This window comes from Protopterus annectens, chromosome 16.part0, assembly GCF_019279795.1.
Source record: "Protopterus annectens isolate FY-2018-M chromosome 16.part0, PAN1.0, whole genome shotgun sequence".
NCBI lineage: Eukaryota > Metazoa > Chordata > Ceratodontiformes > Protopteridae > Protopterus > Protopterus annectens.
Genome location: NC_056750.1, coordinates 645,072,139 through 645,099,048, shown reverse-complemented (window position 1 = coordinate 645,099,048; position 26,910 = coordinate 645,072,139). Strand labels below are relative to the sequence as shown.

The following is a 26,910-nucleotide window of genomic DNA, read 5'->3' as shown; positions in this document are numbered from 1 at the left end:
TTCCAATGTATAGAGGAAAGATAGTTGTAGAGGGTTTCACCAGTTGATTTTTTAGGTTTGTAAATGTCAAGGAAGTTTTGGCTGGTGCTTCTAAGTTTTCTGGTTGGGAGGGAGTAATTTAAGATGTTGGAAATGTTAGGGAAGATGGGGAGTTTGTAGAGGATGGAGTGGATAATATTAAGTTGAGAGAAAAGAAGTTGATTAGGGAACTCAAGCCAGTTCAGTGTTTAAGGCCAAGCAGTGACGAGATTTAGGTTGTGTTGGCAGTGGATCTAGCTATTTTCTGACATTTATTTTCATCTTATTCAGTAGTCTTGCCAGTAGGTTAGTGAGGATTTGGGAGCCATTGAAGAGACAAGGTAGGAGCTAAGCATGAGAGAGTAACTGTCTTGCCTCTGATGTGAGATATCTTTTGTTATGGTATAGCACGCTAAGCTTTTGGTTAGTATTTCTGATACAGACATTTATATGAAGGTCAAACTTTAGTTTACCATCAATTATGACCCCTAGTCATAATCATCATCATTATCATCCCCCTTTTTCCCATTTACATGGGGTCGGGGTATCGTATTAACTGTCGCCAACTCTCTCGATTCAGTGCCACTCTCCTGCCTTCTTCAACACTCATGTCTGACTGTCGCAGATCTTCTTTCTCACAATCCATCCACCTCTTTGCTGGACGTCCTTGCTTCCTCTTACCTTCTTCCTGTCTGTCCCAAATCTTCCTCACCAGATTGTCTTCTGCTTTTCTACACATGTGCCCAAACCACAGTAATCTGTTCTCTTTGATCTTTTCTGCAATTGAAGCTACTTTGGCTTCTACTCTTATGTCCTCATTTCTTCGCCTGTCCCACAGTGTGCATCCTACCACCTTTCTCAGGCACTTCATTTCCATCACCTCTAGCTTCTTCAACTGTTCTGCCTTTACTGCCCAGGTTTCTGTACCATACAGTAGTACTGGTTGCACCACTGTCTTGTACACCTTACTTTTCAGCTTCTTTGGCATTCTTCTGTCATAGACCACACCTGATACTCTATGCCAGTTGGCTGCAGCCCCTCTGATTCTAGCTTTGACCTCTTCATTCAGACTACCCTTCTCCTCAACCACCCCTCCCAGATACTTGAAGCTGTTTACCTGTTCTACTATCTTCCCATCTATCTCTATTCTCAGCTTCTTCTGATTTCCCCAATCTGCTGTCATTACCACTGTCTTATCTGTGCTTAGTTTCATCCAATGTGCCTTCAGATTTACATTCCATTCTCCTATCCCTTGCTGAAGTTCTAGCTCAGAGTCTGCCGGTACTGCCACATCGTCTGCATACAGCAGCTTTGTTGCTCTGACCCCTCCAACCTGTTTGCTGATGTAGTCCATTACCAGTATGAGCAGCAGTGGGCTCAGAGCTGAACCCTGGTGTACACCCACTCCCACTGGGAACCCCTCAGTGAGGCCAAACACTGTTCGTACTTGAGTCACTGGGTCCTTGTACATAGCCTGTACTAATTCTACCAATGTTTCTGGGACTTCAAACCACTGCAGTACTGCCCAGATCAGCTTTCTTGGGACCTTGTCGTATGCTTTCTCCAAGTCTAGGAAAGCCCAGTTTGACTCTCTCCTCTTCTCTAGTTTCTTCTCAAGTATCTGTCTCAATGCAAACATCGGGTCAATTGTGCTGCATCCTGATCTGAATCCGAACTGTTCATCTCCCATCTTACATTCTACTATTCTGCGTACCCATTTATCAATCACCCTCCCCAGAACTTTCATGCAATGTGGTAGGAGTTTGATGCCTCTGCACTGTCCACAATTGTGGATGTCCCCTTTGTTCTTGTACACTGGCACGAGTATGCTTATTCTCCAGTCATCTGGGATACGCCTTTCTCTCCACACTGCAATTAGTACCCTCAGGAGCCATTTCGCCCCTTGCTCACCCAGCATCTTTATCATATCTGCTGTGACCTCATCTGAGCCTGCTGCTTTCGCTGACTTCATTTTCCTTAGTGCTGCTCTTACTTCTTCTAAGCTGGGCTCCTCTTCTACTCTCATTGTAGGCTGTTTCTGGGGCAGTACCGCTTCTGTGGGGTTTTCTTCATTCAGAAGCTGCTGGAAATACTCCTTCCATCTGCCTTTGATGTCCTGTGGGCTGGTGAGCAGGTTGTTGCTGGTATCCCTTATGAAGGGTGGCTGACTATCTTCTTTATCTTTCTGTCTTTGCCTTGCAACCTGGTATAGTTTCTTTGTGCCCCTTACTGAGTCACTTTCCAGAAGCTGATAGAGTGCCTCTTATGCCCTATTCTTTGCTATTGCAACTTTTTTCTTAGTTTCTTTTCCCTAGTCATAAAAATAAATAAATAAAACAATGAGAGTGGTGGAAGTACTATAGTTTGGTCGAAAACCATGCTGAGTGGGTGTTGAAAGGTTTTCTAGTAATGCATGGAGTAATTGTGCATGGACGCATTTTTCTATGATTTTTGAGAGTGGAGAGAGAGAACAGCTATAGGCCTAAAATTGGAAATTTCTGTAGATTTTCCTCCTTTATGGATGGGGATAGTTTAGAATTTTTTTCCAGATGGATAGAACAGTAGATTCAGACAGTGAGTGATTTATCAGGCTAGAAATGGGGTATGCAATGGAACAGGCAGTTATTTAAGGAAGTATGGTGGCAAGTTGCCAGCAGAAGGAGAGCATGGCTATAGGTTCTGAAGAAGGTTTTTAATATAGGCAGTTAATACAGGTTGACAAGAAAAAGTGTTATTTTGGAGATTGGAGTATTTTTCAGAGTGAGGGCTAGATGAATCAGAAACAAGGGTGGAGTTAGGAAAAGATATACAGCTAGAGCTAGAAGGCAGTGATTTACTTATGGTGCTGACAAAAAAGGAATTGAACTGGGTGGCTATTTCTGTGGGAGACAGGTTAGGATCAGGGTTGAGAGATGGTGACTTACCTGGATGTAAGATGTGGTTAATTGACTTCCAGAAGTCCCTGGGTTTGTTGTTATGAATAGAGGCAGATTGTGAGTAGAAGTTTCTTTTATCAGATTCTATCATTTTTTTAGTTTTGTTTCTAAATTCTTTAGATTTTTGTAAGTCTGAAGGAGATTTTGATTTAGTCCATTTTTTTTCACACTAGATCTCTGACATGAATAGAGGAACGAGTAGTGTTGATAAGCCAAGGGGAGATTTGAGATGTAACTCTTGTTCGAAGAGGGGCGAGTGTGTTGAGTATATTTAAGAAAGTTGAACTGAAGTGTAAAACAGCATCATTAAGAGGCAGTGAAAAGGGTGAAGACCAGTTAATAGAGGATAGGAGGTTATTAAAGTATTCTGTGTTGAAGTTGGTCGTTTATGGAAAGTTTTATATTTGTGAGTACTAGTAGTGTGGGAGGTGTATCCAAGTACTTGGATAGGCGCATGGTTACTAAGAGTCAGATAGTGATTCAGGTTTATGGAATTTATTGGGATGAGATACTAGTATCCAGTCAAAAATTGAGTGCGAATTTGAGTTTATTTAGGTGGGCTGGAGTTGAGATGACCTGTGTGAAGCCATAAAGGTTTTATGCTTTGCAAGGGGAGTCTGTTTTAAAGGGATACCAATTTATGTTGATGTCCCCTAGGATGGTTGTTTCTGTTGTAATGTTCTCTGAGAACCAGGATAGTATTTGTTCAACGAGGGTGATATCACCAGGAGGTATGTATATGGTGGCAATAGTTAAGGTAAGAAGTTTGTTAAAAATACATTTACTGTCAGAGTTTCAGCTGGGGGGGTAGAGAGGTGTTAGAGGGGGTTACTGTTGTGAGATGGTCAGGGTAAGGATAGCTACTACTCCACCTTTTCTATTTGTTCTATCTAGATGTAGTATGTTATAGCCAGGTGGGAGGATTTCATTATCAGAGTTGTGTGGTTTGAGCCAGGTCTCTGTGAGAATTAGTAGGTCTGGGGAGTGCAGGTCTATCTGTGCATGTAATTCTGCAGTTTTATTCAGAATCCTATGGATATTTAGAGCATAAAGCTTAAGGTGCTTATTAGTCAGGGTGGAGTTATAGTTTGGAGTGGGGTTGCAGTGGGTGGTGTTAGTTTATGAAGGGGGTCCAGGGTTAGGGTGAATGTCACCAGACTTCAATAGAGTAGTGACGAACAGGGAGGAAATCTGGTGAAACAAAAGTGTTTTTTTTTTGTTTTGTATGAAATGTTGTCATGATGCAGAAACTTTTTAGTTTGGGGCAGAAGAATTGGATAAGAGAGTAGACAGGGAGATATAGGAAAGTAGTCTGAGTTGAATGAGGGATGAGAGATTGAAGTACAGGTAGGAGATAGTTGTTGTGGGCTGAGCCTATGTTCAGTTAAAGTAAGGTAGTACAATATGGAAAGTGTAGGAAGAGTCTAGGGAGAGATGTTGGTTGGTTGAAAGGTAATGGGGAGGAAGGCAGTGAAAAAAAATGTAGATGACTGTACTGTTGTAATGGGAAATAGGGGGAGTAACCCAGGGGAGGGTGGAACAACTGGTTAACTATAAATGAAATGTCAGGGGTGGGTGGGAAGCGAAGTGAGCCCAAGTGAAATAAGAGCGAACAGAGCGAGTTGAGCCAAGAAACTCAATTAAAAGCAATTGGCCTAGTACATACCTATCAACCTATGTTAGGAACTTCTCAGGCCTTTTTAGCTGCATGATACGTCTGGCTAGGTACATGCCAAAGTCGATATTTACCACTTGACCATCCTTTATGTAGGACTGTCCCAATTTTGGCCGCTGTGTTCTGTGAAAAATATATGAAAAATGTCAAATGTCATGAATTTCTAGAACAAAACATTGTTTCCTGTAATAGCTAATCAAATTATGTATTTTTTTTATCTAAACAAATATTCGATAAAATAAGAGAAAACTAATTTTCTACAAGAATGAGTTTTGATATTGATAAAAAATGAAGTCCATTTCTTTTAGATTAGATGCGGATATGGTCTGTTCTGCAAAATCTTATATTTCCATAAATAATATCCCACTTTAGACACCTGAAAAGGGGAAAGCCATACACTGTTATGGAAAGCTAGATGTTCTGTTTTAAACTTTTTATAGTCAGTTTCATTTTTAAAGTGCTGTAGGGAGAAGGTTCCAATTAGGTGGGGCAACTTTAGGGAAATAATTTTGTCAGTGGTTAGTAGAATGTAGGGCCTTAAAAATCTTAATGTTTCCTTTTGAGATTTAAGTGGGAAAGCAAATTTGTTTTAATCAAAACTTTGATAGAGGAGAATGCAGTTCATATGAAGCTGTTTAAATGCTAGAAGTAAGATAAACTGTGTAGTGTCTGTTATTGAGAATCACTTAACCTTTTTTTAGTGTTAGAAAATGATGTTCTAGGTTTCTGAAAAGTGATATCAATCTACATATTTTATTAACTTTTCTTTGGACAGTAGTTGTGTTTTGAAATCAGTTTTGTGCTATAGCTCGTAGTGCACATTAACAATAAAGGTTGGAAACCTAAGCATAAAGCTCTTCAGTTAAGTGCAAGAATATTTGAGATGTTTTAGCAGGCTTTCAGTTGATGAAGAATCTTTTCTATGGTAAGGCCTACATGAAGTTGGAATGGTACAGTATACACTTCAGTAAATTCATGTGAAACAGCACCTTTATGACAGTGTTCAGGAGGAACCAGGATGAGTGGATGGGGCACCGTAAACTCTTACCAGAGATAGTGCCCACAACCCTCCTGGACATGGGCAGGCATCACTAAAGGCAATCTTAGGTATTGACTAGTACCTCTATGGCATTACATTGGGTTGAAAAGGCTAGGCCTAAAATGACGTCCAGGTTGATAGCCTAGTGATCTCCTATGATCCTATGAATGATTAATGGGAAAAGAGTGGTAGAGACAAGATAAGCAAGAAGCCACCTCTTTATACCAGAGAGGATTGACTGAGTGAAGATAGGAATGGAATGTGGCCTCAAATATTTTTTGCCACTTTATCCCTTGGTTTAGTGGTTAAAATGAACAGTAAAAACAATTACATAAAGATGTACTTTAAACATTTCCACTGAAAAAATGTATTAATTAAATATGCCTTTGCTGATCTAATACAAGTTTTATGATGTAAAGATGTGTAAGACTTGCTGTACAACTTTTTTTTCCAGATGCATATGTATAAATCACCTCAAAGCAAATGGAGTTCTGAATAAAGGAGAGAGCCTGGTCTCAAGTAATGGATACTTCAGAGCTACCTTTCAAGTAAGTTCATCTTGAAATACACACGTAGACATATACACACACAACATGCAGTACTATATCTATACGATGAAGTGAGCTTGTTAAATCATGTCCCAACTAGATGCTAGTGGGGTAGCGGAACAATAGATACCAAAACTGCCTTCACATAAAGATCAAGTCTATGTGCGAAGATAGTATACAAATCTTAAAGGAAAACAATTTTGACTTTCATATCATATCAAAGATTAAGAAAAAATTACAGTGAAACATGAAAGGAGGAAAAAGGGGAAATGCGAATTAAAATAGGAAAACAGACAAATACACTCAAAAAAAGTAAAAGTCCAGCTAGATGGGAAAAATGGTTCAAAGTGTAATAAAACTTTTCAGAGATATAAGTTGACAAAGAGAGATAAAAAGATGGATAATGAAGCTAAAAATGAATGGCTGTTGGAGAGAAAAATTAGATGAAACCAGGTAAAAATGCAATGCAGGTAAATAAACACTTTTGGTCCATTTTTGTGAATTATTTATGTGCGTATGTATATATGTATGTGCATATATATATATATATATATATATATATATAGGTTTACTATTAAAATGTCAAGATTACAATTGTCAAACACAGGTAATATTGATGCACTGAATCGATGCCATACATATTGAGTTTAAAAGATTGAAAAGAAGTCGATATTTAGTAGTCAACGAAAATGTCAACAGATGCATTTTTTTCACTTTTTGAACTTGCTGAAGATCCACACACTGTGCAACATCCTTCCTAAACTTGTAAACACGTAAAAGTAGCATTACCATGGAAACTGTTCTGTGATTGGGAATGACAACTTAATCAGTTCCTGTGTCATGTCACTCGCCTTCAAAGTAAACAGTACATGCTGAAAATATAGCAGTGCATCCAACACACTGACTTAAACACCATGCTTGATTGGTGTAAATAACTGTGAAACAAGTTATAATTGTGTAATCATTCCGACATGTGGAAATGCTTTCTATAGGACAGCATAATTTAAACAGTTAATTGGCTTTCTAAAAGTTGCAATGCTTAGCTTCAAGTTCCACAAAATCTTTTGGAGTGAACTTATTCTGCTTTTGAAGAAGTCGCAGAAAAACCTCCTCCCTATCCACAAGATGCCTACGTTTTGGCGAGAAAGGTAAACAAGTCATCATTCTAGCCCTCATGTCTTCAACATGGTTCTGTTCCAGCCATATGACATGCAGCACATCATATAAAAAAATTGCTTTTACCCATGCAAGCTCATCAACCTCCTATGCCACCCCTCAACACTATTTTGAGTATGTGGATATTCCATCGTACATGTATGAGACTGGTTCCAGAATGCGACTTCAAATAATGGTGGAATATGCTCTGTAGAGGCTTGGGTCATGCCACTTCTTCAAGGTCTGCCCTTTAAGTAATTTATTTTAAAAAATTCACATAATGGTTTACCATAGTCAAGCATATCACTCTCAGTAAGATGGAATGTTGGCATAATATCATCTGGAGGCACAAACGCTAATGATGGTATCTGCTTACATAGTGAAGCAAAATTAATATTATTACCAAACTCGACAGTAAGCCTCAATTACTGCACATCATGCCAAATTGACAAAAATGAAACCAGCAACGTAACGCACAGGAATCAGGCAGATTACGTTTCACACTATTAACTGCTGCCTTTTCAAAATCGCTCAGAGCTATTGCTGGTTTAAAAAGCAACCCATGTTCCGCACATACTTCCAATAACAATTTTCAAAAATAATCGTATGTTTGTTCAGATTTACATGTTAAAACACCATACACAGCTGGAAATAATTTACCATTTATATTTCCCTTTAAGTTACAATGGACAGTATAAAGTTGCTTACACTCACGAATGTTTAAAGGGAATCTTCCATCTATCAAGATGACGTCACAAGAACATAGAGCTTGTAGATTATTAATAGTTGTAAGTATGACAGCTGATGGAGTACTTTCAGTATATTCACCACAGCTTATAATAAATGTACCCATTTTAAGTGGCAACATGTTAGCAGTTAAATCTTTCAATATTATTTGTTCAGACTCTTGAACCTCTCTAGACTTCCTGTGAATCCTTCGCACAGTCTGTTTCAAGGTGTCTGTATTAGGTAGGCATGTCACTATATCAGCTAAGGTACTAACCATTACCTCTGATACAATCCTGCATGGCTCCTCCTGAGTTATTTCAACACATCTCTTAATGCTACACTGTACTTGCGCTTCCTCAAATCTTTCAATATTAGGCCCATGAAAATGCCCAGTGCTTTTCAAATGCATTCCCCATCAGTAATAGACTCACCTACACAATGCCCCTTACATTTATACTTTGCTTTCCTTATACAGCACCACTAGTTTTTGCTGCCTCTACGTGTTTCTAAGTAGTACCGGTAGCCATCAATATTTAGTAATCTTTTCACTTTTTGTGTTTCACTGGTGATATAAGTGGATCCCACTTCACCAGGGGTTGTACCACGGCTTTCCGACATATTCAGTCTTTTAAACTTGTCCTATATGAAAAACATGTAAAAGGGGGACTTGCTTACTTATACAGCTATTACTACTACTATTAATGATACTGACAGTTTCAGTACTACTCACCTATTAATACAATAGCTGTTTCGTTCATCTATTTTTGCAGTTCTAATGACAAAATGTACAATTTACGTTGTATACAACTTCAAGAACTACACATTTATATTGACGTCAATTTGAAAGGACGCTTTTGTCTGTATGACACTCAAAGGCAACATCACCTATTTTTCAAGAACACTTTCGGGTACCGTAATATTGATTATACGACTTTCAATGTTTTAATTTTAGCACTCAGATCATATGATTTTCAATTTTTTGATAATAAACCATATATATATATGGGATCCGGACACATGCTCGACTAGCATATGTCTGAATCATAAAACATCGATCACAGATACACGAAAGAGCTTAACATCGATGTTTGCCTGTTTCATAGATCGGACTACAGTGCTGGTAAAGGAAAATTCCCTTTTCCCCACTGTAATGCGATCTTGGAGTGAGAATATTAAAGTGTGAGGGTGTGGGGGGTGCAGGGGGTGAAGCCCCCCCTGCAGAAACGTAGATTTTTTTTTTTGAACTGCACATACACGGAAGCACTTTTCAATGTTAAGTGCTTTTGTGTATGTGTGTTCGATGTTTTGTGATTCGGACATATGCTAGTCGAGCATGTGTCCTAGATCCATATATATATATATATATATATATATATATATATATATATGGGTTTACTAACATATATTCGACAGTCAAAATAAATTCCTACCTTAAATATCGACTAAAGTTTGATTCAGAATGTCTAAAAAGTCAGAATGTTGCAAACACACTTCCTGTTGAGAATTCGACCCTTGTTGAGAATTTGACCTTTCTTGAGATCCGAAGACTGCCATCTGACACTGCACATCATGTGACATGACAGGCCTCCCTACCACCCCCACATCCACTGAAAATTATATATTCAAACTCTGTGATCGCACTACAGTGGGGAAAAGGGTAAATTTCCCGATCCCCACTGCACTGTGATCTCTAATTATAAGATCAACCTTATATCTGTGAATGCATTGTGCATTTGCTGAACCAGGACTCTCACAAATGAAGGTTCGGCAACACGGATTTAGCCAAGTGCTAAAAATGTTTGAACCTATGACACTGAAAAAAATTTTGAAAAACATTATTTTTGCAGTGAGAGGCATACTGTCCTTCTCCACCGATACCCTCTGCTAATTATATATACCAGCTCAGTGACTGCACAGTGGGAAAAGGGCATATTCCCTTATTCCCACAGTACTAGAGTTCCATAGTGAAAAAGTCAGTACATTTCAATCAGCTGATTTTCTATCAGTTGTATCATCTGTTTCACATCTCGACAAATAGACTCACTGACCAAAGATTCCTCTCCCATATATAATATACACAGACACACAAGTGTATTCTTTTACTTTTGTCGAATGGTGCTTTGATCGACATCTGTTTTTACGATACAATTTGGTTGACTTAACAGATGGTCAATACCTTTCGATAAAAGTAGCAGACTGGACAGTTGTTGGAGTTAGCAGATTTGTTCTTTCCCAAAAATTGTGCAATCTAGGAGTTAGTATGCATAATTAGCAGGGGGTGTGGGGGGCTTTTTTTCATAAGTTTTTGCATTTGCTGAGATTCATTCAAATTGCATGTGTATTAAGTCAGTGTGCAGAATGCCGATCATTTGATTTCCACAATATGCATGCTAACATTAGTGCCATTCGACAAAGTAATTCCACACACAAATCTCTCTCTCTCTATATTATATTTATATATATATATATATATATATATATATATATAGATATAAATATATATTGCGTATATATGTGGGTATATTGTGTATGACTGAAGTGCCCTAGTGTCAAATGTAAAACACTAAAAATAAGTCTGATCATACACAATAGTGAAAAAAAAAAAATCAGAGCAAGGAAAATGTCCTCTCCCAATATTAAAATTAGCCCCTCCCCCAACACTAGCATTAAATTTGTCTGAATAGTGGCAGTATTATGGGAAGGGCGGTGGTGCAGTGGTTAGTATTGCCATCTCACAGCAAGAGGTTCCCTGGTTCAATTCTCAGCTGGGGTGCCTTCTGTGTAGAGTCTGCATGTCCTCCCTGAGGTCATGTGGGTTTCTTCTGGGTGCTCCGGTTTCCTCCCACATCCCAAAAGCTGGACTGGACACTCTAAATTGGCCTGGGTGTGTGTGCGTGTGCATGCCTTCTGTGGAAAGTTGGGCACTGGGCTGGCAACTCGATACCGTAAAACTCCACTGCCAATCGTTCTGCAGACTGCTGTTCCACTGTAGTGACCCCTAACTAGGAAAAACCAAAAGGAAGAGAAGAAGAAGTGGCAGTATTATGGGAAGGATTTTATGATGTTAAGGTGTAGGGTTAGAGTTTAGGGATGGGGCAGTGTTAGGGTTAACACCCATTGCTAAAGAGGGCAGAGGGGGCTCTGCCCCTCTGCAAAGATGTTTTTGATATATATCATATTGATCACGGCGACAATAGCCTTAGATATATAGGGTACATCCTGCCAATAATATAATGGCCAACCAGCTTCCAAAGCTTCAAGGCACCTTCTGCATGCCTAACCTGTTAAGCAAATCAAGCTGGGCTGAATAAAAGACAAGTTTGGGTAAGAAGACTTTAAATGCTTTACTGCCACCAAAAAGTATGTTCCTCTGATGCTTTTGAGGATCAATGGTCGGCTTGTGGATTTCTTTGCTGGGCAGAATAGTTCGATTCGACTAGGGGGCAAAAAAATTCCATTTACTTAAATGTATTTATTTATTTATTTTACATTTGTTGACCGGGCTAGTCTAACTGGATATATGTCCATTTTCAGTAGAGGCCCGAGGAGAAAAGCTCCGAGACAATAACAAGGACAGAAAAAAAAACATTTATACAAATCCGCAAGAAATAGAGATTACAAAAAAATAATTGTATAGTCCTCAAGAAAAAAATGTTAAATTTTATTATTATTTTATTTATTTTATTTTACATTTGTTAACCGGGATGGTCCGACTGGATACATGTCCTTTTTCAGCGGAGGCCCGGGGAGAAAAGCTCCAACAGAGTTACATTGATAATTAGGTACAGTAAATGAGCTGAAATAACTTAACAAAAACATAGGCTATTTACATACAAGTACAAGACTGCCATTACTATTTCTGAGATTACTACAAATGTAACATTAATAACATATTAGCAAGGACGGTAGGCAGTATAATGACAGAGTTAGACAGGATACATATTTCTTTATCACAGTATACAAAGTACTTATCATCTTAGCTAGTTGTTTATGTTTTAGTTAATGGCACAGAGCTATTTGCTATTTGCAGAGCTAAATACAAGAATAATTACATGAGTAAACAATTGAATGCCACTAAAATATATATATATATTTTTTTGTAGAGAGCCAAAAAAGAAATAGTTCTTGTTCAGTTTCAGTAAGCATAAAAAATAGAAAATAAAAATGTATATAAGAAAAAAGCAAAAAGATATTTAATATCCATAGAACTTCATATTGCATAGTGGGGAGATACAAAAAAGAGAGCAAGAAGTTTAAACATGCCATATATGGAAGGTAGAGGAGTTTCAGCAAAAAGAAATCCGGTTTAAGAGTTGAGTAGACAGAGGAGAATAAGTATCAGTCAGGCTGAGAGCAGGGCAAAGCCATTTGGTTTTCATGAAGTTTTTCAACTGATTCTCGAAAAGGTTGGTGGAAGTAATCGTTGTGATCTCATTTGGAAGTTTGTTCCAGGAATTGCCAACTGCATTTGAGAATAGGCAGTCTCCAGCTTTGTTAAAGGATTTAGTAGTGGTGACTTGTAGTTTTTTAGCTGATCTTAGGGTAGGAAGGATTTTATAAGAATTTACTAGGTTACATAGTATGGGAGTGTTTGAAGGATGATGTAAAATCTTGTGAATAAAAATGAGTTGCTGGTAAACTAGTTGGTTTTGTACTTCCAGCCATCCGTGATGTTTAAGGTTAAGGCAGTGGTGAGTACGGAAGGGGGCACCAGTGGCAAATTTAGCTATGTTCTTGTAGGTGGTTGCTAGTTTATTTAGATTAGTTTTGGATAGGTTGGTATATATAGGTGAGGCATAGAGTAGGGTGGAAATAAGGTGGGTTTGTGCAATAGAGATCTTTGCTGACTCTGTAAGAAATGGTCTGATTCTGTAGAGGAATCCAAGTTTTCTATTTACTGATTTAATACTAGTGTTAATGTGTGAGTCAAAGGTGAGATGGTTGTGTATTAATACAACAAGGAGTTTGGTGGTGGTTTCAGGGGATATTAATGTGCCATTGTTTGATTTTACTGTGAAATTGATAGAGGGGGATTTCTGTGTGGGAGTAAATAGCAGTAGTTTTGTTTATTTTAGGGTTCAGGAGGAGACAACGTTGATGGAACCAGTTTTCCACTAAAGTAAAGACAGTTTGTGTGTTAGCCTGTAATTCAGCAGGGGAGGATGTGGCACATACCAGAGTTGAATCGTCAGCATATTGTATGCATGTAGTTTGTGGAAGGGAAGTTTTTAGATCATTAATGAAAATTGTGAAAAGGAGAGGTCCAAGAATGGATCCTTGAGGGACTCCAAGGGTGACAGGAAGCTGAGAAGATAGATTGTTTTCCCACAGGACCGCTTGTTTCCTGTTTTCAAGGTAGGATTGGAACCATTTTAATAGTTGATGATCAAGGGAAAGTGATTCAAGTATACTTAATAGTATTTGGTGGTTAACCATATCAAAGGCCTTTGAGAGATCTATGAAAAGAGCAGAAGATAGGTTAGTATTCCTGTTTTTATTAATGCAGTCTGTAAAGGATAGAAGAGCTGTTGTGGTACTATGGTGAGGCCTAAAACCATGCTGGCAGTCAGCTAGAAGGTTGTTTTGTAGGAGCTACTGAAGTAATTGCTGATGGATGCATCGCTCCATAATTTTTGCAAGGAGGGAGCGAAGGGCTATTGGGCGGAAGTTAGATAATTCATTTGAGGTACCTCCCTTATGCAGAGGGATGACATGGGAGATTTTCCAGATGGATGGGACATAAGATTCAGAGATGGTTCTGTTTATTAGGATAGAAATAGGGTAGGCAAGTACACCAGCTGCAATTTGCAGGAATTCAGCTGGGAGCAGGTCAGCTGATGGTGTACATAGTTTTAGTTTAAGAAGCAAGGAGTGTATTAAAGATGTTGGGACAGGTTGAAGGTTAAAAGGCTGGGGTAATTTGGTTAGTGAGGGAAATTTAGTGGTGGAAGTAGGTGGTAAGGTGGTTGCTAGTGATTGGACTGTTTCAGAGAAAAAATTGTTAAAGGTGTTGGCAATATGGCTGGGAGAGGTTTGGGTTAGGTTTTAGGGGGTAGGTGTTATGGACTGTCCTGGGTGGAGTAATTTGTTGATACCTGACCAAAACTTTTGCAGATTATTTTGTTGGTTTTGTTGGAATTTGAGGTAAAAGTTTTTTTTGTCAAGGATTATGGATTTTTTTGTGGAATTACGAATTTGTCTAAAGTTTAGGTGATCTATTGGGTTTCTAGTTTTTCTCCATTTGGACCAGAGTTTGTTCCTTAATTGGATGTTTAGCCTTGTGTCCTTAGACAGCCAGGGGGCTGGTTTATTTTTTGCTCTGACAGTACAAGTGGGGGCATGGTGCTTAAGGATCTGCAAGAATGTTTTGTTAAAGTGTGAAATGGCTTTGTCAAGAGGTAGGTATTTTAGGGGTGACCAATTGCAAGCTTCGAGCTCAGCTTGAAAATTACTTGGGTTGAAATATTTTTTGTTTCTGGTAGTTCTAAAAGCTATTAGATTATGAAAGTGGGTCTTTTGCCTAGTGATGTAAGTAAGAGAATGGTCACTAATATTGTCGGGGAGTATACCTGTTTGATAAGGATGGGGGTCCTTATTTACTAGAATCCAATCCAAGGTAGTTTGTTTTTTGTTAGGTTTGTGGATCCTGGTTGGGAAGGTAATGGTTTGGTGGAAGCCAAAGAGGTTTATATGCGTAGTGGGAATGGGAGATGTACAGCTATTCCAATCAATATTAAAGTCACCAAGGAGTATGGTTTCTTGTGGTAGGGACACTGAAAGCCAGTTTAGGGTGTTTTTGAGAGCACTAATATCGTTCCCAGGAGGGATGTAAGAGCAGATAATGTATATTGATTTTTTAGCATTAATTTGGAGCTTTGAGGTTAAAATTTCAGAGTTATTAAGAGGAGGAGGTTACATATCTAATGATGTGATCTTAAGTTCAGATTTGAACAGTATTGCTACTCCACCTCACTTTTTATTTAAACTGTCTAGTCTGAGAATGTTATAGCCTGGAGGGATAATGTCATTGTCTTTCGTTGTAGGTTTAAGCCATGTTTCAAGTAAGGCATAAGATGTCAAAGGAATAGATGTCTAATAGGGCATGTAGTTGGGTTATTTTGTTGTTAACACTTCTTATATTGAGTTGACGTATAAGTAGAGAGTTAGTGCTTTTTAGGACATTTAGAGGAGTGGTAGTAGGGGCTAACAGAGTATTTGGGGTGGAGAAATTAGGATCAGGGTTTGGGTGAATGTCACTGTGTAGAAGTAATGAGGGTTATGTGATAGTTTAAACAATTTATAAAGAGAGAGGTGTCCTTTTTTATCTGTAGGTATTTAATATGGGTTAGTCTATGAAACTGTGGTAGAATGAAGGATGAATAGGATGTTATGTTACAGTGTGTAAGAGAGGTGCTAGGAGAGAAAGGCTAGGCTTAAAAAGGCCCTTATGGTTCTGTGCCTAGTAAACACCTATTAATCTATGAACCCAGGATCAACACACTATCTTCTCAAATCCCAGTGTGGAGGGTTGATCATAAAAGAAATCTCTTGGTGGAGATAAATATTGTTAAATCCAGTTCTCCCTGCTCCAAAGCAGTGAGTTACCACAGATGATTCAGACCTTATTCAGGGAGCAGTTTCAGGAGGGATAAAAGTGCAGGAGTGTTTGACACCAAGGACATATGTAAGCACACACAAATATCCAAGAAATGCTAGCTCTGATCAAGGCACTCAACACTCTGAACCATCTTTGGCCCCCCAGGGTCTCTCCACATGCTTTCAGACAATACCATAGATATCTGGTATAAAAACAAGTAAGGGGAAACCAGGTGGTACCCCCTGTGCAGACTTCACATGTTAGCTTGGGATATAAATTCATAGCACAACTTCACTCAAAGGGCATCCTGCTTTCTGTCAGAGAAAAACTGTGTGGTAGGAACTGTGTGGCAGGCAAGCTGTTCAGGACTAGGGCAGACCCTTATGAATGGATAAAAGATCAGGGGTCTTTCCAACATTTGATCCATCTGTGGGGAGTTACTCAAATAGACCATTTAGCCTCCTCTTCAATCAGTTGTTAAGATTCTCTCCCAGGGCTCTATACAAGGAGGCCTGGAAGACAGATGCCTTTTATTTTTAACAGGAATGTTCCTGTATGCTTTTTCACCCTATCCACTAACATCCAGGGTACTTCTAAATATTCAGAAGGAATCCCCAAGATCATTATTGTGACTCCCTTCTGGCTTATGTAGCTATCATTCTGCTTTCAGAAATGGACAGGGGCATTTATCACAAGTTCCTCAGAGACTGGATCTCTTCAGGCAAGAACAAGGGTGTTTGATGCACTCCAACATCAATCATTTTCAATTGACAGTCTGTGTGAGAAGTCTTAGTTCTTTTTAGGCACTCGTTTACTAAAGATGTGCAGCATGTACTAATGGAGGCAAGGAAGCCTGCTACTAAAAAATTACATTAGCAAACGGAAAAGGTTTTCCAGTTGGTACCCGCATAACCTGCATGCATTCAGGACTACTGTAGTTGATCTCTGGTTTTATAGTATTTGTGTGAGTCATGATCCTATGGCCTTTCTTATTCTTCCATCAAGATAGATTTATTGGCCATTTCAGCATGTGTGCCCATAGATCCTCATCTTTCAAGGCAGTCTGATGTCAAAATGTACTTGAAATGGGGTTTTCTTAAGAGGCCACCAAGTAAGCAGGTGGCGCCTCCTTAGAACCTTAATTCTGTGTTAGAGAAGCTAATACTTGCTGCATCTGAACCAACTAATCTGGCCGACTTGAGGTTCTTAATATGAAAAGCATTTTTAAAGACTGCTCTGATCTCTGCAAGAAGGATATTATGGTGAGCCAACCCTACCTCATTTTCCAAAGGGACAGGGTTTCTTTGAGAACTAATTATTTTATGCCTGAAGTGGTGTCCAAGGTTGCCTTAAGCCAAACTATCTATCTCCCCGTTTTCTTTACTGAATCTAAAAATGAGGGAGAATGAATACTCCATACCTTAGTGTCTACAGACAACTCAGGTACTATCTTGACAGAAATGCAACTCTCCAGATGTTCATATCAATTGCTTATTTTTTATGAAGATAAAAAGGGACAACCTATCAAAACAGATTATTTTCAAATGGTTGTTTAGGCTATTACATTTTGTTATACTCACCATAAATCTATTTCAGGCAGGGTCAAGGCCCTCTCTACTAAGGCCTTGGCTTCATCTATCTTTTCTTGGAAAGGGTTGAATTCTAGAAGTATTCTCAAAACAGCTACTTGGTCCTCTGTACATGCTTTTACAAATTACTTTAAGCTTGATTCCTTCTATAGGTCAAGATCAAACTTTATTAGGATCATTCTCCCAAATCTAGTTAGCTATGGTACACTGCCCATATATCTAAGGTTACTGCAGCAGTGATCAATATGATTAACATAATACAGTTGTGTAAGTAAAGTACTGCAATCTCAGAGCTGGTACATATGTGTAGCAGAGGGTTTGGGACCTGAGGGATGCAGGAGAATTTCTTTTTGCTGTATCTTGCTTTTTTTTTTTAATCTGTGATTTGAACATTTGTATTTGATGTCCAAATGCTCAAACCCACCAAGCACCACACACACAGTACACATACCTGTGTCTTACAGCCTCTTAGGCCCAGCCACAAACCCAGCATACTAGTCATAGGAGACTATTGTGAGACACACATATGTGCCCCTCACCAAGCTAGACAAGGGGAAGTCACTGTAAGTTGCTTGCCAGATGCTAGAATCCATCACATCTCTCACGCACTCAAGTTTCTCAACAACAGGTAGTTATGACTCTGTCATAGTCCATGTTGGTGTGAATGACTTGAGACATACCTCTCTGGCCTATATGAAGAGAAACATGATTGAGCTCTCTGAATATGTGTCCCAGGCAGTTATGTCCCTAGCCTTAAGCAGCATCCTACTATCACCTAGAATGGTGCCTCAGTACAAACAGAAAATGATTCAAGTTAACAATTGGCTTAGTTTCTGGTGTCATTTCAAGGGTATCCAGTATCCGACAACCTGGAAGGACATGACTGACAGAACACGATGCTTTGTCAGAGATGGTCTTCATCTGTCTTCCCCGGGCTTCTGGCAAACGCTCTTGCCTCCCCCATAGTGCCTTTTTTTAGGCAAAGTCATGAGGACAAAATTACCAATGTGAACAATTCTTCTAAACAAAATTTAAAGGACATATTGCTAAACACTAGGAGTCTTAACATGAAACTGCACTCGCTGCAAGCATTCCTCACCCTGGAAGATGCTAACATTTGTGCAGTCACTGAAACCTGGTTCAAAACTGTGGGGAGCACCCCAGCCATACCAGGTTACTTGTCCTACCATACTTTCAGACCCCAAGCAGAGAGCTACAAAGCCAAAGGAGGTGGAGTTTCAGCATTTATCAAAGACATATACACCTCCAGGCTGGTCAAACAGTATGACACATAGGAGACTGTCCATGTGCAGTTAACTATTGACAAAACACCTATTCAAATCACAGCTAGCTACAGACCCCCAACCCTGACCCAGTAGGCCCACTCCACCTGTCTGTACTTGAATCCATCAAGATTCAACCCTCTACCCTGATTCTAGGTGACTTTAACTACGACCATAGAGTGGAAGACATATTATAGCTCAAACACGAATGCCCAGAGATTCCTCAGCTTTGTCAATGCCAATGCATTGATCAGCTGGTTGACACCCCCACAAGAGGTGAAAATATCCTGGAACTGGTACTAACCAGCATGAGTAGTCACTATAGCACTCCTACAGTATCATCCTCCTTGGTAAGATCCGAACGCTTTCAAAGTCACCATCTCCCCTGACCCCCCCCCCCCTTGCCAGGGTCAAACAAAACAAATTTCCAAAGCTGACCTGAGAGGAGGTATAAGCAGCTTCATAGCCACCTTCTCTTCAGTTGAATCAAGCACTAATGTCCAAGCCAAACAACTATATGAGCACCTATATAGCTGCATGAACTCAGCAATATCGGACAGGACCAAATCATCTTCCTCAATGAAGAGCAAACCTGTCTGGTGGACAGCAGTAATAAACGGACTCTATAATAAAAGGAAAAAATTGCTGTCTAGGACCAAGAAGGAGCAGATGCCAAGTTGGAAGCAATCTCTCCTTTGTCTGAACAAGCATATAAGGTCACCAGTGAAATCCTCTACAGCTAACTTCAAGTCCAAATTGGCCACATCCACTAAGGACAATCACAAGGCCTTCTTCCCATACATCCACAATTTCAAAGGTAACTCCCAAATCTGCTCTGAACTGGTGGTCAAGAATACCACATACACAAACGCCATAGATATAACAAACCTGCTGGCAGACAAGTGCAGTGAAAACTTCACCCCCCTTTCCCCCCATTAGTAAACCAGGACATCCCCACCACCAGCCCCCCTCCCCTCATCACCAGGAAGCAGGTCATTAATGCCCTCTCAAAGGCATAAAATACAGCTTCCATGGGATCTGACAACATCCCTGGCTGTGTCCTACATGAACTCAGGCAAGAGTTCTCAGCACCACTAGGCACCCTCTTCAACCAAAGTCTGTGCACTGGCTTCATCCCAGCATAATGGAGGACAGCCACTGTCATCTCTCTGCACAAAGGTGGAACGTCCACCAACCCAGGCAGTTATAGGCCCATCATCCTAACTTGCCTGATCTGCAAGGCCATGGAATGCATCATGGACCTTATAAACAAGGACACTGGCAACCTCCAAATTCTTGATCCCACATAGTTTGGTTTTGTTAAAGGGAGATCATACCTTTTAAACTTGATTGCCTTCTTCAAAACAGTCACCAACGCCATGGATGAGGGCAAGACAGCGCACACAACCTACCTTGACTTAGCCAAAGCCTTCAACACTATTCCCCACTCAGGCATAATAGATAAACTCTCCCAGTTAGTCATCAACCCATGTGTTACCAGATGAGTAGCTAACTGGCTTCACTGATAGAACCCACTCAGTCAAAATAGGGGAAGCCACCTCTAGTAGTAGACCCGTAACAAGCGGAGTACTACAAGGATCGGTTTTGGGGCCTCTACTTTTTGGGATATACTTTTGAGGTGCAAGCCAAAACCAGTGGTCTGTGGCCGACCAAGTTTGCAGATGACTGCAGGGTAGCCATGGTCATAAATCCCCATAGTGATGTGAACATCCTCCAAGAGGGCCTTGGTGCCAGAAGCATGCCCTCAAACTGAATGCCAAGAAATGCATCATTATCCCCTTTGGGAAAAATGGTGTCCCCACTAATTATCACATTAATAACAATGTACTGAGCACACAATCAGTTGTGAGGGACTTGGGCACCCAGGTTGATAGCAACCTGACTTTTGACCACCATGTTGCCTCTGTTGTACTGAAGGCTTTTTACATGGTCCACCTCATAAGTAAGGGTATTTCATCCATGAACAAGGATGTCATAACATCCCTGTACTCCTCCCTTATCAGACCCATTATCGAGTACAATGCCACCTTCGGCAGGTACCTTATCAAGCACATGCAGCAGCTGGACAGACCACAGAGGTTCCTGACCAGGAAAATCCAGGGTCTCAAACACCTATCCTATATAGATAGGCTAAAAGCCCTGTCTCTACTCAGTCTCATGCAGACTACTCAGAGGTGACTTGTGTCTGGCATACAAGGCTGTCTCAGACTCAGCCTTGATGGAGTTGCTGCATATCCGTAAATCAAACTCCACTAGAACAACCCGCATGCAAGGTCTCAACCTGGTCTGTGACATTAATAGAATTTGTTGGCAGTATAGATTTGTGTCCCGACGCCTCGCCCATCTGTGAAATAGACTTTTTCCTCCATGTCAAGCAAAGTACCTCACTAGCCAGTATAGGAGGAACCTGGATGAATGGATGCGAAACAGAAAATATACCCCTTGGACCCACCTGTGTCCCTGGACAGGGAAAACTGATGCTGACTTTGTGGGAACATGGGTGAAATTCTTGGCTAAGCTTATAAGGGCCTCTGGGCCAATAGCCTAGTATCATCCTATGAACCTATGAACTTTTTATTGTGTGGGCGTGCACGCAAGTGCATATATAACATATATGTGTGAGTGTATATGAATATATAAACGGAGTATTATAAGAAGATAATAAAATAAGAAATGTAAGAATACAAGTCAGGGTGAATTAAGGCTGTGTAGTAAAATGGCATACTACATGAAAATGCCATATTTCCCAATACTCAGAGTGTTCAGATTTAGAATTTATCAGCATATTCCCTGCTTATCATGGCCAGGTCTTTCATTAACTTCTTCTCAGCTATATGGTTACAAAGATTTCTTCTTCCTGGCACCATTGGTTACCTCCCATTTGACTTTTAAGCATTTGCTACCTTCATTTCCTTTATTGCCCTGCTGCTTGTCTCCTGTACATTGTATTCTTCACCTCCTTAAAACCTCTTTCCCCTTTTATATGCCTTGTTGTTGGCTACAGTCACTAGCATCACATGTCCAGATAGGTCTAAGATAACAAAATTGTTCAGTACTCTATCCAAGTTGCGTACATCATCCATAGTCCTTTCTTCTGACAGCCTTCTCATAATGATCCCCTCTGGCCTGCCATTCATCAACGCAACAACCCAGTTCCTCCGCCTCGCCTTACTGTCAGTCCTTCCCACTTTCCAAGCAGATACATTTGTGGGACCAACATAAAGACTTGCTGAAGTCAATGTAGGTTATGTCTGCAGGAACTCCCCTTTCAAGTCTTCCTAAAACAGTCAAAAAATTTGATCTGTTTCATTGACTGCTTCTGCCTGGCAATGAACACTTATCGGTTGTTGTCCTGGAGACTGCTACTCTCTAGGAAAGTAAACAACTTTTCCCTTAGGATCCTATGACTTTCTCTGACAATGCCGTTAGAATAGCACTGCTCAATATTTTTCTTGCTTCTTCCCTTATACAATACTATTATACTTGCACTCTTCCAATTAAGCACTTCTGCTCCATCAACAGGTCTGATGAACACCTCTACAAGCGTCCCATACTTGCCAGACTCTACAGCCTCATGGAGGTTGATTACTAAATGAATTCTGAGGCAGCTGTATTGAAATTGTTGTACCAGGTTATGATGGTGAATTGAGAGATGGGTCTTATGCGATACCCACAGTTAAGTGTTCGTTCTGTGTCCTGCTCCTCATTTACAGCCTTGAGATTTGGGTAGTGATGAAAGAAAGATGTGACACTACAAGCAGAAATAAACATACTTCAGAGGATAGTTGGGCTCACTGTACATGATGAAGTGTGCGATCCAGATAGATCTTGAAATATGGCCTCTGCTTGTCTGGGATATAAGCTGTCCGTACAAGTTTTAACTCTTTGCAAACTATGCTACATACAAGACATGTTTGTATTTAAAGTTGCCAAGCTATATTGGTATTTGTTCTGGGAGTTAATGTCAAATTATATTAAAAGTCTTTTATTTTCACTATAAATATGAAGGCCTACATAAATACCTAATGAGCACTGCTCTCAAGTATAATGACTTACTATTTCTGTATTATTTTTACCAAACTCAGTAAAAATATCATGTAATTTAGCAGCCCATCTGTCTATCTTTCATTTATAATTTGTTTTTCTTTTTCTTTTTAAGACGGATGGCAATTTTGTCGTCTATACAGGAACTGGGAAGCCTCTCTGGGCAACTGGAACAGCAGGAAAAGTAGATGCAGCTAAACTGATTTTGCAGAGAGACAACAATCTGGTAATATATACATATGGTGGCAGAGCAATATGGGCATCGAATTCAGTAAGGCCTTACCACAGTGACTGTATCATGGTTATGCAAGATGATGGGAATTTGGTGATTTACCGAACATCACATGCCACAACACCTATTGATGCTATCTGGGCCACAGGAACTAGTCAGAAGTGATGTTGTCATAGAGGTAAATATAACTGTTAAATTAACAAATGGATGCTCTATGCTAGTAGTGGTACAAAACAGATGCTTAACAGATGCAGAAGAATTTTCCTTATGGCACTACAGATGTAGTCTGGCTGTTGTTTCTGCCCATCTTTAAATCATTAAAAATAGTGCACATCATTGCAGCTTGGTACTTTTGTTCAAGTAATGTCATTACAAGTTTTATCACTTTCCAATAAAAAAACTGGGGCACCAGAGATCATTCTGGACAGTCTAATAAACTGGCCCTTCTTTATGCTGCACTTCTATTTATAAAGATGCCAGATTTGAAAATGCAAATAATTATTTGAGAAAGTTACAGTGAACGGTCCAACAAAAACATTCTTGTTCACCATTCTTGGAAATCATCACATCCAAATAATTGATCTGTCTCAAATCTAGAGAGTAGATAAAATGTAAAAAAATAATTTATGTTAAATTTATAATTTCCTGACCTTACTCTAGTGCCAGACTAGATGAGGAAAATATCATCCAAAGAAACAGGCATATGATCTTATTTTTTCATAATAGGCAGGGCAAATCATAAAATAATTTTCTTTAAAGTCTAAAACCTCATTATTATGAACTGGAACCGAAGCAGATCCCTCATTTACATTAAGCCACCTTTTTATTTTCAAATAGTTATTTGAGACAAAATTGCCATGCATACCAACAGGTACTGTTTATGCATATGAGAGACAATGAGAAGGATTGCCAATATAACATCAGTCTTTTAGTTAATAATTTAACAGCTGATTATAGTCATTTGGTAAATGTATTTGGCAACAAGTTTTTTAGGTGTGCAACTAAGGTTACTCAAGGGAAAAAAAGACTTGTCATCAGGACTTTTGTCCAGAGATATATATGGAGGTAGTATTAAATGTCAACACTGGTACCCAGTCCAGTTCCATGGTGGATCCCAAAGGTTTGAATGGCTTTCTCCTGTGTACTGTTATGATCTGGTCCCATTCTGAACTTCTTTTCAGTTGTATCATAGTAAGGATTTTGCGCAAAATTGTGGAAGGAAGGTATTATAACCTCCATACCTAAAAGTAACATCCAGCTATGCTGGCTTGAAATACCTCACAACTAATCCTAGTGCATAACCTCATCTACAAACTCAAAAGCTGCCCTAGCGTAATATATCTTACAACATTAACTGCCAAATCATCTTTGATCAACTGAGAAATTACTTTCAGTAGTAACCAAATCAAAAAAATCCTGAAGAGATTTTCTGTATTCAGTGAGATAACTTCCACCACTGATTGGATACTCACCAGCACCTCTAAAAATTGTTTGGGGGGTTATATTCTCTGTAAAATGTGGAATTCTGTTCCCTAACTCTCAGGCAAATTCAACACACTGCAACCTACAAAACAGAACTAAAACAATCCCTCAAAATAACAGCAATATTCTTGCTCAAATTCTGACTAATTCACTTTCATTACACCCCTGTTGTACCGGGTCCCTATTAGATGAAGAGAAGATAAAGATCTCGAATGGCTTAAAAGTAAAAAAATGCCGTTCTTTGAAATTGCTATTGTGAGATCACAGTACAGTGAAGATCGGAAAACTTGCCCTTTCCTCACTGTAGTGCGATCTCTGAGTTGATATATATAATTAGCAGGGGGGGGGGTGCAGCCCCCCCCCCCACAATACCTATTTCGAAGAACAACATTTTCAACTTTTCAGCCATTTGAGATCTTGATTTTTCTTTCATATAAGAGGGACCTGTTCCTACTCCCCACCTAGTAGTTTCTATACCATCCATCCACGGTTACTGGTTACTGTCTTTTATTGTACTCTACCTCTTCAAACACACTGCTGTTAGCAAAATAAGCTAATTTTTCCACACTTCACACAAACTTTTATTTATTATGCATACTTGCTTAAGAAGAATTTGGAGTTTTTGTCCTCAGGCCTCCTCTGAAAATTAGCTCTCAGATTATCACAGTCTAGAAATGTAATAAGTAAAAAAACAGGAAAATATCAGGTTTGTTCAACTCAAAACCGCGTGTCACCCACTCACAAACTATGCCATTCCATACTTCAAATGTATACCCAACATGCTTATTTCAACAGAATATAAACAATTTGCTGCCTGTATGTATTTACTGTACATATTTATGTCTTTAATCAATTTTGTATCATAGGATCATGAGAAATTACTAGGCTATTGGCCCTGAGGCCCTTATAAGCCTAGCCAAGAGTTTAGCCCATGTTTAGACAAGTCAGCAGCCAATGCCCCTGTCCAATAGGGACACAGGTGGAATCCCAGGGGTGTATTTTCTGTTTCCCATCCAGTTATCCAGGTTGCACTTAAAAAGGGATAATGAGGCACTCTGCTTGACATGGATAGGAAGTTTATGCCACAGAAGGGGGTGTCTCTGGGACATAAATCTATCCCAACAAGTTCTATTGATGTCACACACCAGGTTGGGGTCACGCATGTGGATTACTCAAGTGAAGCTTGTCTTGTGGATATGCAGCAGTCCCATCAAGGTAAGGGTCCGAGATTGCTTTGTATGCCAGACAGAGGTCACCTCTGAGGAATCTGTATGAAACTGAGTGGAGGGGCAGGGCTTTTAGCCTGTGTATAGTAGATGTTTGAGGCCCTGGCTTCTCCTGGCAAGGAAATGCTGTGGTCTCTCCAGCTGCTGCATGTTCTTTGTGAGGTACATGCCAAAAGGAGCATTGTGCTCAATAATGGGCCTGATAAGGGAAGAATACAGGTATGTAATGACCTCCTTGTCCCTAGATGAGATGCCCTTACTTATGAAGTGGGCCATGTAGAAAGCTTTCCACACAATGGAAGCAACACAGTGGTCAAAAGTCAGGTTGCTATCAATCTGGGTGCCCAAATCCCTCACAACTGATTGCATGCATAGGATGTTATCAGTGTGAATTTGTGGGGATGTCACTCTCCCCAATTGGGGATTATCCATTTTTTTTTCATATTCCACTTGAGGCCATGTTTCTGGCACCAGTAATTTGTTTGAGTGAACTCTCGAAGGATGTTCCAAATAACAGAGGCCCCAAGACCAATCCATGGGGTACACCACCCTTTATGGGTCTACTGCTTGAGGTAGCTTCTCCTATTTTGACTAGGTGGCTTCTATCAGTGAGCCAGTTTGCTACCCATCTAGTAACATACAGATTGATGCCTAGTTGGGAGAGCTTATGTATTATGCCCAAACAGGGAATAGTGTCAAAGGCTTTGGTCAGGTCAAGGTAGGCAGTGTGCACCATCTTCCCCTCGTCCATGGCTTTGGTGACTGTCTCAAAGAAGTTGACCAAATTTAACAGACACAAATTCCCCTTGACGAATCCAATCTGTGTGGGATCAAGTGCTTGGAGGTTGACAATGTCCTTGTTAAAGAGGTCCATGATAATCCGTTCCATGGCCTTGCAGATCAGGCTACTTAGGCTTATGGGTCTATAATTACCTGGATTGGTGGACGCTCCACATTTATGCAAAGGGATGACAGTGGCTGTTCTCCACTCAGCTGGGATGAAGCCAGTACTCAGGCTTTGCTTGCCTAGGGTACCTAATGGTGCTGCAAGCTCCTGCCTGAGTTCATGTAAGATGCAGCTGGGATGTTACCGGGTCCCATCAAGGCAGTATTTTTGCCTTTGAGAGGGCAGTGATGACCTGTTCCCTAGATATAAGGGGAAGGGGAGGAACTAGTGATGTCCCAATTTACTGATTGGGACAGAGGGGTGAAGTTTTCACTGAATTTGTCAGCCAGCAGGTTGCCTATATCTATGGCATTTGTGTATGTGTTGCCCTTGATCACCAGTTCAGAGCAGATCTTTGTGCTTCCTTTGAGATTGTGAACATCTGTGAAC

At 39.9% G+C, this 26,910-nt stretch overlaps 1 protein-coding gene across 1 annotated transcript; it reads left to right on the top strand.

Moving 5' to 3' along the window:
- Positions 1-6,072: 6,072 nt before the first annotated feature.
- LOC122790915 (mannose-specific lectin-like) lies at positions 6,073-23,045 on the top strand. Its single transcript, XM_044058600.1, has 2 exons — positions 6,073-6,216; positions 22,750-23,045. Exons 1-2 carry the CDS (start codon positions 6,088-6,090, stop codon positions 23,029-23,031), a joined length of 411 nt encoding a protein of 136 aa, XP_043914535.1. The 5' UTR covers positions 6,073-6,087; the 3' UTR covers positions 23,032-23,045.
- The last annotated feature ends 3,865 nt before the right edge of the window (positions 23,046-26,910 follow it).

Bases quoted from the DNA above. Each gene is read 5' to 3' on its own strand.
- LOC122790915 (XM_044058600.1), top strand. From the start codon at position 6,088: ATGTGTAAGACTTGCTGTACAACTTTTTTTTCCAGATGCATATGTATA. The intron at 6,217-22,749 runs GTAAGTTCATCT...TTTCTTTTTAAG, and splicing joins ACTTCAGAGCTACCTTTCAA to ACGGATGGCAATTTTGTCGT.